This window comes from Geotrypetes seraphini, chromosome 1 (assembly GCF_902459505.1).
Source record: "Geotrypetes seraphini chromosome 1, aGeoSer1.1, whole genome shotgun sequence".
Taxonomy (NCBI): domain Eukaryota; kingdom Metazoa; phylum Chordata; class Amphibia; order Gymnophiona; family Dermophiidae; genus Geotrypetes; species Geotrypetes seraphini.
The window spans coordinates 500,202,909-500,215,800 of NC_047084.1; the positions used below are offsets into that span (position 1 = coordinate 500,202,909).

The window sequence follows — 12,892 nt, forward strand, 5'->3', positions numbered from 1 at the left end:
AAAGCTCTCATCAGATTATCTGACTTTATACAGATGGGTCAGTATTCAAGCACCTGCTATCTGGTTAAATGCCACTAACTAGGATATGCAGAGGCAGTATCCAAATAGTACTTTGGAATATCCTTACAGACCATCTTGGCTCTATCTGGATAGTGCTGCGGCAATGTACAGATGGAGCAAGCGCTATCCTGAAACTTATCTGCATAGTGAAGATATTCAGTCCAGTATCCAGTAACTTCAGACAGCAAAAAGTCCACCATAAGTTATGTAGATACGCATCCAGATAGCAGACTAAATAACACTGCTATCCAGATAGGTTCCAGTGCTGACCTCGTTAACTAGATATTCACCACTGGCCACTATCCAGATAGTGCAGCTGAATACCCAGATGTTTTTGACTATTGTGGCCAGCACTGACCATGGTGGCTGAATAATGACCCAACAGAAGATTAGGTTTATACCTTCAATATTCTTCTTTCTGTTAGTCCCTGGAGGATTCCATACGCTAGGTTACGGTTCCAGTTTCAAGCATCCTCAGGTTCCTGTGCAGTGGCACCAATGTCGTCAGGGGTCAGGCGTGGCTTCCTCACTCGAAGGCTGTTTTGTCAGGCGTGGACTCAACTTTCATCAGACACTAGATGATGTACCGAAGCCATGGTAGCTAGGGAGGGACAGAAGAGCCTGCCCTCAAACGGCATCAGAACGCTCTGCCGCAACAACTTGGTAAAACCAGACAAAAGAAAGAAGAGAGGACCAAGAAGCCAGAATGAATCACGCGAGATTCCCCCCACAATGCAGCCACACTTCTCATCAAATATGCTAAGCAAGATCGGCAGCTGCTTGCTGTGGGTGACAGAAGATGCAGAAAGAGCCATTCTAATCCATTGAGTGATCGAGGACTTAAAAACCAGCCTACCACAGTGAGGCGCAGCAGTGAGAATAAAAACAAGTGAGCAGACAGCCTGAACTCAATATAGTCCTTTCCAAATAAAGGAGCAAGACTCTCTGGACATCTAATTTGCACAAGATCTGATCTTTGCGCTCTGAACCTGTTGGATGAAATACAGGCAACCTAAGCTCCTGATTGACATGGAAAGCCAAGACTACCTTCGGCAAGAAGGAAGGTACAGTACGGAGGAACACTGATAGAAACATAGAGCATGACGGCAGAAAAGGGCCAGCGGCCCAAGTCTGTCACTCAAGAACCCTCCCTCCCTCGAGAATCCATCTATTAAGCATCCCTCCCTCCCTTGAGAATCCATCTATTAAGCATTCCTCTTGAGTGACCCCACCTGTCTGTCCCATCATCCCTTGAAGTCGAGCGTGTTACTGGCCTCGACTACCTGTCGTGGAAGACCATTCCATCGATCAGTTACCCTTTCGGTGAAGAAGTATTTCCTGGTGTTCCCATGAAATCTTCCCCCTCTGAGCTTTAGCGGATGCCCTCTTGTCGCCGTCGGACCGGTAAGAAAAAAGATTTCTTCCTCCCCCTCAATGCGACCTGTGATGTATTTGAATGTTTCTATCATGTCCCCCCTTTCTCTGCGCTCCTCGAGAGAATATAAGCGCAGTCTGCTCAGACGTTCCTCATATGGGAGATCTTTAAATCCTGAGACCATCCTGGTGGCCATCTACTGAATCGACTCCATTCTCTTCACATCCTTTTGATAACGTGGCCTCCAAAACTGAACACAGTACTCCAGGTGAGGTCTCACCATGGATCTGTATAATGGCAGTATAACTTCAGATTTTCGGCTCCATAACACAGAGAAAGGGGTCACTGCATGAAAAAGCATAAAGCTCCAAAATACACTGTGCTGAAACAATGGAAACCAGAAAAAAAACAAACATCTTGATTGTTAGGTCCAGAAGAAATTCATCCTTTAGTGGTTCAAAAGGGGTCTCACCAAGGCCCGGCAAAATGATGCCAAGATTCCATGAAGACACAAGGCAGGACACAGGCGAAGCGCCCCCCTCATACACCTGGTCCCTTCTGGAAGAGCAGTAAGCTAACTAGTGTTGCTGTGCACTAGAAAAGACAAAAGGCCTGCAACCTGAACTTTCAGGAAGGCCACTGCCAGACTTCTGTCTAAACCCTCAAGAAGGAAAGTCAGGACTACCCAACTGGGAGCCTTCTCTGGTTCCACCTGATTCCTAGAACCCCACTGTGGGAAAGCCTTCCAGGTTTTGGCAGAAGAAGCCACAGTAGAGAATATCTTTGAGCGCAAAATGGTCGAAATAACAACCACCAAATAACCGCACTTCATCAAGGCTGAACACTCATGAGCCGTAAGACCAAAACGCTATGGGTTCTCCATGGCCACCAGTACCTGATGGAGAAGATATCGATGAAGAGGTAGCTGGAGCGTCTCATCCCTGAAGACATAAAAGATATGCATACCATGGGTGGCGAGGCCAATCCAGAGCCACTAGAGACACCAGACCGAGATGCGTCACTGTCCGGCAGATGACCCGACCAACCTGAAGCCACAGAGGGAACATCCTACAGGAACTCGTGAGCTAGTCAGGGTCAAACAAAAGCATTCGGCCTTAGATTTCTCACTGTTCGTCGACCGAAAAAGCACCTGGCCTTCGAGTTCTTTGCTGATGCAACAAGACCCTCTGGGGCAAACCCCAGCTCTTGTAAGATCAGATGGAATGCCTCCTGCAAGAGGGGCCATGCTCCTGAGACCAGGTACTGTTGGCCGAGGAAGACTGCTGGAACATTGTCGACCCATGGGCCGCTGAGAAAGGCAGAAGATGCACCTCCGCCCAGTGGAATCCTGCCAATTTTTCTGGCCCAAGAGAGACAGAAAGAGCACAAGAGTTTCCTCGAGACATACATATGCCACTGCCTTAGCGTCGAAGAAACTTGCACTGCTGGTTTCATTCTGAAGGGGCTGGAGAACGGGTAGCGCCCAAATTTCCCGAAGCGCCAGATGATAGGTCATCCAACATTGCGGACCAGGAGTTCACTGCCCCTGAATGGAGCCGGCCCTGCAGTAAGCCCACAACCCAACAGGCTGGCATCTATTCTAACAGTCATCCACTCGGAAATCTGAAGAAGCCAGTACTGGCCGAGAGCCACCCCCTGAAGCCACCAGATCAAAATGCTACTAGCTGGCTCTGTTCAGGGGAGCGGCATCTGAAGGGGAAAACTCAGCAGAGATCACCAAGATAGGAGGGACTCCTAACAATGGTGCATGGGTGCTCTGACCCAAAGGACCACCTCCAAGGAGGCTGCTCAAGACCCCAGAACCTGTAGAAGATAATTCTGATCTGTTGACAAAGGTTCTGTCTACTTGCTTTGAGAAAAAACACACAACCCTTTCTGGAGAATGAAGAGAAGCCCCAGAAACTCCAGGAACTGGGAGGATGCCAAGCTTCTCTTCCTGAACATGCCAACACCTGCAGTAGAAACACTACCATCCCCACCACACCTTCGTTCAACCAACAAGATGAAACCCGGATCACCCACTGTCCCAGGAAGGGTTGCTTGTGGAATACCGCCTCAAATACCAACACTGAGACAAAAGTGCAGGAGCCATCGTGAGGCTCAAGGAACAGAGCTGCGAACTGGAAATGCTGTTGTAGAACATGGAAACACAGAAACCTGTGATATACTCCGTTGTCTATTCGGAAAAAAGGAATTTGCGAGAAGTGGGTGACTGACTGTAGATCCAGAATGGGTTTCCAATCCTCCGAGCCTTTCTGGCATGAGGAAGTATATGGAGTATCTGCCTAAGCCCCCATTCATGGTCTGGAACAGGTTCCAGCATCCTGATGACTAAGAGACGTTGCAGAGTATCGCAGACCCTGAACTCTGTTGCAGTTGACTTGCTGGGTCCAGAAACCAAGCCGGAGGCAGGCAATGGAGGACTAACAAGTGTTTGATGAAAGTCGAGTCCACTCCTGACAAAACTGAGAAAACAACCTTTGAGTGAGGAAGCCATGCCCAACCCCTGGTGAAATCAGCACCACTGCACAGGAACCTGAGGATGCCTGAAATTGGAACCGTAACCTAGTGTAATGAATCCAGAAGGGATGTAACAGAATAATATTTAAGAATGAACAGAAACAGGTAATATTTAATGTGCACTCCATGTCACATAAAAATGCTACTTGCCTTAATCTGATTCCCTGCAATTGCACTCTGTCTTTATAATCTGCTAGTCTCCAAATGTTTCATAAATTACTTGACACTCATTTGATCTGCTATTACACACACAGACAAACATGTCAGGTACAAATCAGATCCATTATAGATGAGATAACTTGTAACACTCTTCCAAAACCATTTCTAAAGGTTTAGGGGTACTGAAGGGGAGAAAATTGAAAACATAAAAATAGTGAAACAAAATTAAAAATAGAGAACACAAATATCTTGAGGTGTGATTTTGAAACATAAGAATTGCCATACTGGGTCTGACTGAAGGTCCATCAAGCCCAGAATCTTGTTTCCGACAGTGGCCAATCCAGGTAAAAAATCCATGGCAAGATCCCAAAGGAACAAAAACAGGTTTTATACTGCTTATCCAAGGAATAAGCAGTGGATTTTTCCCAAGTCCATTTTAATAATGGCTTATGGACTTTTCTTGTAGGAACTTGTCCAAACCATTTTAAAACCCTGATAAGCTAACCGCTTTAACCAAATTCTCTGGCAACAAATTCCAGAATCTAATTGCACAATGAATGAAAGAATATTTTCTCAGATTTGTTTTAAATTTACTACCTACTGTAGTATTTTCATTGCATGCCCCCCCCCCCCTGGTCTTTGTATTTTTGGAAAGAGCAAAAAAGTGATTCACATCTACCCATTCTACTCCACTTACTATTTCATATCTCCCATCAGTTTGAGTGGTGAAGAGCATAGTTCTCCTTAAATACAGCCCTGCAAAAAGTGTGGAATAATGTAGCTAATTTCAGAGGCGAGTGTGATGTAGTGGCTAGACCTATAGCCTCTGAGGTTGTGGGTTCAAACCTTGTGTTGCTCCTTGTGACCCTGGGCAAGTCACTTAATCTTCCACTGCCCCTGGTACATTAGATAGATTGTGAGCTTGCTGGGACAGAGAGGGAAAACGCTTGAGTACCTGATTTGTAACCAGTTCTGAGCTCTTATGGGAGGAAAGGCTAAAAAATTAAATAAATATAATACATACTTTTCCTATTCAAAAACTGGACCGGGGAGAAGAAAAGAAAAAGAAGCTGACTAGAACTTACCATTTTAGCAGATGAATTCGTTTATTTCCCTGGAAAACAATAAAACCTGCCGCAGTGAAGCCCAGAAAGGTAGTGGTTCCTGTTGAGTCCTTGAATGAGAAACAATATGAAAAGTTAGGTAACACAAGCAATAGGACTGCGCAGTTTTTATTAAATCTTTATTCATTTTTTTTTTAAACTTTCAACAAGTGTAACATAAGATACAATCATTCTATAATTTAACATCACTTAATATACCATCAAAGTTTAACTCACATCAAATATCCCTCCCCCCCTTATACCCAACAATTGAACTTAAGCATAATAAATCATAAAATATACCCCCCCCTACCCACCCAGGACATGTATGAACAAAGGGAGAAAATAATATTCATTCTGTACAATATTTTGTTAAAGGCTCCCAAATATCCCTAAATTTCTTAAAATGTCCCTGCTGTATGGCACAGTTTTTAGATCCTGTTGTACTTGTACTGCCTTGAAGAACCACTATCAACAGATATTTATTTTACAATTTTTTTTACTGAGTGCTTAGGAGCTGGTACCAATAGATTTTCCACAATAGCAGTTCTGTCTGGTCCTGGACATCAGGGAACTTCATCAGCCCTGTCCTATCAGTGCCAGCAGCGGCAATTCTTATATTCTTATGTACTCCTAGGGACTCTAAATATAGTTCAGTCAAGGTCTGTCATCATTGGACTCTAAGCTTTCCCCTATTATGAGGTCAGTAACACTTCCCCCTTTATCTAACCCAGCTTTCCTTTGAGTCAGCTTTTCAGCTAATGGCTAAGGAATGCTCTGTGCAAGGCATCCAAAACTTTTCCACTCATTGCTAACACTAGAGCAGGTAGTCTCAAATTTACATTTAAATCTCCCACAAGCTGCTCCCCTCCCTACTTTGCATCACCCTTATGATTTGTTATACGTGCAATTACAAAACCCACCTCTTCCCTCAAAGAAACAGTGCATGTATGTTTTTTTAATCATGAAAACCAGTGATCCCTGAATTAAAAAACACTAATAGAACTGTGCCCCCTGATTTTGCCTTGAACTCGCAAGAGACAACCTATTCCAGCTGCCATGCCAGATGTGTGTGGCTACTGAGAGAGCTGAGGGCAGGAAACAGAGGTAGTGACCAAAATCAAGAGTACAGGCAAAACATATGATTCAGAAATCTTTTGTACCCCCAAAATAAAAAGAACTCTGGTGTTACCTTGCAAGGGTGAGGGTCAACCCCATAGGTTTCCAAAGAATGTGCTTTTAGAAGTAAATTAAATTCAGCAACTGCTGGGCTCTGACCTCTGAAATTACACAAAGAGAATGTTGTTTTATGTAACTATACTATATGATGAAAAAAACAAAGTCTGGAAATCTATTTTATTATCATTTTAGTCCAAAATATGCCTCCCCCTCCTCCGCAAAATAGGGGAACTCGCCATTCTAAGTCAGGGTCACGTCTATAGAACCCAACCAGAAAGACGGGAGAGTTTTCAGCAGATTACTGCTGCTGTTCATTCGCACGCCAAATCCTTTCCAGTTAAATGCTGCTTTTCTCCCTACCCATGAGACTCAAAGGATATGCACAGCTAATCACAGGGTTATTAAATATCCCTCAAACATTTGCTGTTGGTATATACGCAACTCCCACCTTAATAAGATCTAAGCTTCATCATCTGTTTCGCCTCCCCGCCCCTATCTCATTATAATGGATTGTCTGTTTAAAAAATATATTCCACATCAGACAAAACAAAAGGCAACTGTGCTATACAAATGAGTGGCGTGTTTGCCTACATGGGGACAATTAAGATAATATTAAGAAAAACAAATAACATCCTTACAAGCTGTGAAGGCTTTACAGCTGGTGGATAAGATATAACCTTATCAGTGCAAACCACAGTTTTAACTGTGAAGACTGGAAGGGTCAATTGGTCTCATCTGCTATCATCTACTCTCTTACCATATTACTATACTGAAACATAGGAATTAAGACTGTGCAGCATTTGGAAGCTATTTAAAATACTGCCAACTCCCTTTCGCTCCCCTTCCTGTACCATCATCTGGAGACATACAGTACGTACACTCAAACTGATGTGAATCTTCACTACACCTCCAATTTTAAAGACTATCATTCAAGGTTGTGGCAGCCATTTTCACAGAGGAACTGATAGGGGAAGGAGTGAGTGTGTTCACTTCTGCCACTAGGACCACTAGACCATCAGGAACTGTAAGTAGGCTCGAGGGTTCCTTCAGATGTTCGGGGTGTAATGGGACCTGGGATGGTCCTGGGATATGGAAGGGGCTATCAGAGGTCCTGGGCTTTGGGAGGGGGGGAAGGTGGATTGGAGCCACTTTGGGTAGTGGGAGAGGTGAAATGGAATCACTTTGGGGGTTGGGAGGGGGCTTTACAGGGTGGGAAGGGGGTTCAGTGCTACTTTGGGGTATGGGAGAATGATTGGAGCCATTTGAGGTGGTGGATTCAAGCCACTGTGAGGGATGGGAGGAGGGTTCAGAGCCACTTTGGGAAAGCAGGAGGGGGAAAATCTAGCAGATCATTTGCCTACTTGTTTCTTGGAGATCCAAAAGGGCCAGAATTCAAGAGATAATGTGCATGTAGTGGAGAAAAGGGAAAGGGAATGAGACTTGATATATCACCTTCCTGTGGTTACAATCAAAGCGGTTTACATATTTTATACAGACACTTATTTTGTACCTGGGGCAATAGAGGTTTAAATGACTTCCCAGAGTCACAAAGAGCTGCAGTGGGAAATGAATGGCCTAATGATTAAAGTAGGAAGCTGGGAACCAGGGAAGATTGGCTCAAATCCCACTGCAGCTCCTGGTGATCTTGGGCGGGAAGTGGCCTAGTGGTTAGAGCTGCTATCCCTCTGTATTCTCCTACAACCTCTTCAGCTCCCTCTAATCCCTACCCAAGCACTATGTTCTGACTCCCCTTTTGCCCTGTCATAACTAGATTGTATGCTCTTTTGAGCAGGGACCATCTCTTGCATGTCAAATGTAGAGCACTTTGTGTGCCTGGAAGTGCTATAGAAATAATAAATTGTTGTTGTATTGTAAACTGCTTTGGGTGAATCTCTTCATGAAAAGGCAGTTAATAAATCTCAATAAATAAAAAAATAACCCTCCACTGCCTCAGGTATAAGCTTAGGGCCCATTTTACCGATCCACGGTAGTAGTTCCCCCATTGCAAATACACCAAAGCCCATTTAATGCCTTTCAGCTTTTGTGCATTTACCACACCTTAGTAAAAGGACTGGATAATAAAGAATCCTTTAGGATTGCCTTCTAATCCAAGTCTACCTTGATAGGCTGATCCAGTTCTGGCTTCACCCTATGGCAGCTAGTTCTAATTTGTTTGTTGAATTAGAAATCTTTGATAAACCACAAAGGGCCAATGGATGACATCTATGCAGTTTATAAAGTAAAATAACTAGAAGGGTGGATAAGGGAGAAAGAGGGGAATTAGGACAGTGAGCCAAAAGTTTATTGGAAATGATGAGTTTTTACGAAAATCTTAAACTCAGTATAACATGTTGCTAGGTGAATGGCTGGCGAAAGGGTTCCAGAGATTCAAGCCTATATAGCTGTGGTCCTGGAGATGTTGAGGAGCCGGGCAGATGAAGGAGGGAGGCATATTAAGCCACTTTGGCCCTGGTTCTATAAACGGCGCCTAACATGTAGGCACCGATGAGCACAAGTGTCAATCACAAGTTAGGCGCCATTTGTAAAATTAAAGCAGTCTTAAGCACCAGTAGGTATTAAAACCTTGGATGCACTCCATTTTTGCCAGGGATTTCTTGACCGAAATGACTGTGCCTAAGTTAGGGGCCTATCAGCGCCTAAGTTAAACTATACCCAAAATCCACCCCTAACTAGAGAGCTGCACGGGAACGGGGACGACGGGAATCCCGCGGACCCACGGGCAACCCGCGGGTTCCCCCTTCGGGTCACGGGGATCCCGTGGGGACACCCCCTAGGGTCGCGGGGATCCCGTGGGGACGCCCCTTAGGGTTGCGGGGATCCCGTGGGGACGCCTCCGAGGGTCGCGGGGTTCCTGCGGGGCTGGATGTACTCAGTCGCGCAGCTCTTCTTCTCCCTACCTGCTCTGCTTGCAGCACAGAGCCGAACGGAAGTCTTCCCGACGTCAGTGTTGACGTCGGAGGGAGGGACGGCTTTTAAGCCCTCCCTCCCCTCCGACGTCAGCGCTGACGTCGGGAAGACTTCCGTTCGGCTCTGTGCTGCAGGCACGGCAGGTAAGGAGAAGGAGAATAGCCTCGCGGCTCGAGTGGCTACCAAGGGAGTGGGGCGGTCCGCCCCGGGTGCAGCACAGCTGGCCAGGTCCCTTTCTTTTGTGGCGCTTCCCCGACCAACAACAGCCCCGGTCCGACAAACCTCCCTGCCCTTAACCGTGAATCTAAATTACCTTCTTACAGCAGCAGCTGTAATAAGGTAATTTAGGTTCGCGGTTAAGGGCAGGGAGGTTTGTTGGACCGGGGCTGTTGTCGGTCGGTCGGTCGGGGAAGCGCCAAAAAAGTAAGGGGACCTGGCTGGCTGTGCTGCACCCAGGGCGAGAGAGAAGGAGGGGGGGGAAGGACACTGAAAGCACTTGTGGAAGACAGAGGGGGGAGAAGGACGCTGACAGGACATGGGGAAGACGGGGGGGGGAGAAGGACACTGAAAGCACATGTGGAAGACAGAGGGGGGAGAAGGACGCTGACAGGACATGGGGAAGATGGGAGGGGAGAAGGACGCTGAAAAGAAATGGGGAAGAGAGAGTGGGGAGAAGACGCTGCAGGGAAGAAGACAGAGATGCCAGACTATGGGGGGAGCGGAGGGAAAAGATGGGTGCCAGACCAAATTGGAAGGGGGGAGAAAGGGAAAGGCACAGTAACAGAGCAAATGGAAGACGCAAAAGGAAGAGAGACAGTGGATGGAAGGAATTGAATGAGAACATGAGGAAAGCAGAAACCAGGCAACAAAGGTAGGAAAAGAATTCTATTTCTTTTTTTTTTTTTTTGCTTCAGGATAAAATAGTATATTAGTTGTGTTGATAAAAATTTATAAACATTAGAGGCTCTGGTAGAAACCCGTTTACAAAGTATGTATTCTTCCCAATTAATATTTCCAAATTAAAAAAGTCTTTTTGCTTATTTGTAAATGGGTTTCTACCAGAGCCTTTAATTCAGTAGCATAATTAAATGAAATAACTATTTCTGAAGTTTATAGGGACGGGCGGGGACGGAGGGGATTCCTCACGGGGACGGGCGGGGACGGAGGGGATTCCTCGTGGGAACGGGTGGGGATGGAGGGATTCCTCACGGGGACGGGTGTGATTCCTCACGGGGACGGGTGGGGACGGGTGGGACTTTGGCGGGGACGGGTGGGATTTCTGTCCCCGCGCAACTCTCTACCCCTAACCCCTAGTAAGCGCCTTGGAGTAGACACCTACTTCAAGTGGTAGGTGCCTACCAAGTTAGATACCTACTAGCTAATTAATTGCAATTTGTTTTTTAACTGTAATTTTCTTTTTTAATTCTTTATTGACTTTTAATCAAAAACAGTGTCATACAAATGAAAGAACAATAGGTACTACATATATTACACTAATACAGGTAACATAGATATTGTAATTTTCAATTAATGGCGCTGATTAAGGCTTATGAAATAAATTAAGTTAGGTGCCTAGATCAGCTAAGTATGCTGATCTAGGCACCTAATTTTAGGTGTCTTTTATAGAGTCAGGGTCCATCATTATATCTCCTCTCTGCCTTGTAATCATCTTTCGACTTCCAATAGGGAGTTATTGTCTACGGCATTCACATTTGGCTTCCAACAGCCGGTTCCCTTAAAATTTCACCATAGAAATTTGAAAGACGAGTCCCCTTTGCTTGACTATATTAGACTACGGGATGCTTGAGCTCGTGATTTAAATGTAGAATTGTCTGAGGATGTACTTTTGAATGCTATAAAAAAGTTACTGATTTATGGTAAATATACTGTATTTTGGGAACAACATTACAAATCAGTTCTCAGATTGTATATATCTCCCTGGCGAGCTCATTTGGCGGGGCTTTGCCCCACTGCAGCTTGCCAGCGCTGTAACGTCCCTGAAGCTGGTCTAGGCCACATGTTTTGAACTTGTCCTGCAGTGCAAGCCTTTTGGGACTCTATTTTTCTCTTTGTGGACCGCATCCGGAACATTACTGTACAGCGCTCCACTTTGATGCAGTTTGGTGCATCCTCACACTTCCATCCGCGTCGACCTGGGGCAGCAGCATTCCTTCGTTGGACTGTTTTGGCAGCAATAAAGTGTATCTTGCTTAAGTGGATGGAGGTGGAGGCACCGGACTATTCACTTTGGCGATGTCGCCTGATTACGCTCTTCTCCTGGGAGCGCAGAGGTGTGCAAGATATTTCTTCTTTACCTGGACGGGCCTTTCAGCGCACTTGGGAACCCTTTTGGTCAACTATGACACCACTGGCACGTAGCCACCTTTTGAATTGTTAGCCTAGTTCATTATGTAACACTGCTTTGTTTCGTGTCTTTTTGTCCATGCTTATTTTGTTTTCTTTGTATGGAGTACCTCTTGCGGTATAAGTGTGAGGGGGATCGGGGGGGTTGGAGGGAAGGGTGGAATTGGGGGGGAGGTGGCTTGCTTATGGGTGAATTCCTGAGCTGATCTTGCTGTGTTTTGTACCTCTGTTTTTGGCTCTTTGTTGTGCTCAATAAAAACATATTTAACAATACAGTCAGGGTCCTTAAGCAGAGCAGAGAAATCAAATGGGGATTTATGGTAACAGAAGTGTATTCATGTAGTCTGGAGCATTGGACAGATGATCCTTGTAGGCCAGCGTCAAGATTTTAAATTTTATACAGGCTGAGATTGGAAGCCAATGTTCTGCCTGGAGGAGCAGAGTGACTCTATCAAAGCAGTGTGCACAGTGGAGAAGTTTAATAGCTATTGACTGAATTAGATATAGGTGTTTGAGGGTGTATAGGAAAATCCAATATACAGTGAGTTAGAATATATATATTTTTTTAAACTGAACAGATACAAGATGGAAGGAGTTTCTCTACCAGAGGCAAGGTTACGAGTCTGTACATAGCATGGGGAAAACCAAATGTGCATTGATCTCCGAGGGTTGATCTGGGTCAGGGGCTGTGGGTTCAAATCCCTCGCTGCTCCTTGTGACCCTGGGACCTTATTGCCCAGGGTACACTAGATAGAGTTTGAGCCCACTGGGACAGATAGGGAAATACGATAAAGTACCTGAATGCAAATCACTTAGGATATAAGTGGTATATATATTATATATTTAAATAATTAAATAAACAAACTATAAATAAACTGTATGTACTTTATAGTGCTATGTATATGGAGAGAATAAATTCCACACAACATAAATAAAATGACAAGAAATGCCACAGTAATGTCCTTTAAAAAAATCACATTCTAATGCAACATACTTTACATAAATATGAGGGTGAAAAAAAAAATTAAAAGCAATTGTTAAATTATGCGATAACCAGAACAGAGTTAGCGAAATGTAATATAAGAATTTGTACATTGCCTGTTGGATAATTCATCCATGCATAGTTCAGCGCTCAGCCTTTTTTTTTTTTTTATTTATCATTTCCATACAACCAATATAAATG

At 44.8% G+C, this 12,892-nt stretch overlaps 1 protein-coding gene across 1 annotated transcript in view; it reads right to left on the reverse strand.

The window, feature by feature from the left end:
- Positions 1 to 12,892, reverse strand: part of FRMD3 (FERM domain containing 3) — a 210,714-nt gene that overhangs the window by 29,729 nt on the left and 168,093 nt on the right. The window contains exons 7-8 of the mRNA XM_033927453.1: positions 6,431 to 6,518; positions 5,221 to 5,309 (exon numbers count right to left, since the gene is read on the reverse strand). Of these exons, the coding sequence (XP_033783344.1) occupies positions 5,221 to 5,309; positions 6,431 to 6,518 (177 nt within the window). The remainder of the gene's footprint in view (positions 1 to 5,220; positions 5,310 to 6,430; positions 6,519 to 12,892) is intronic.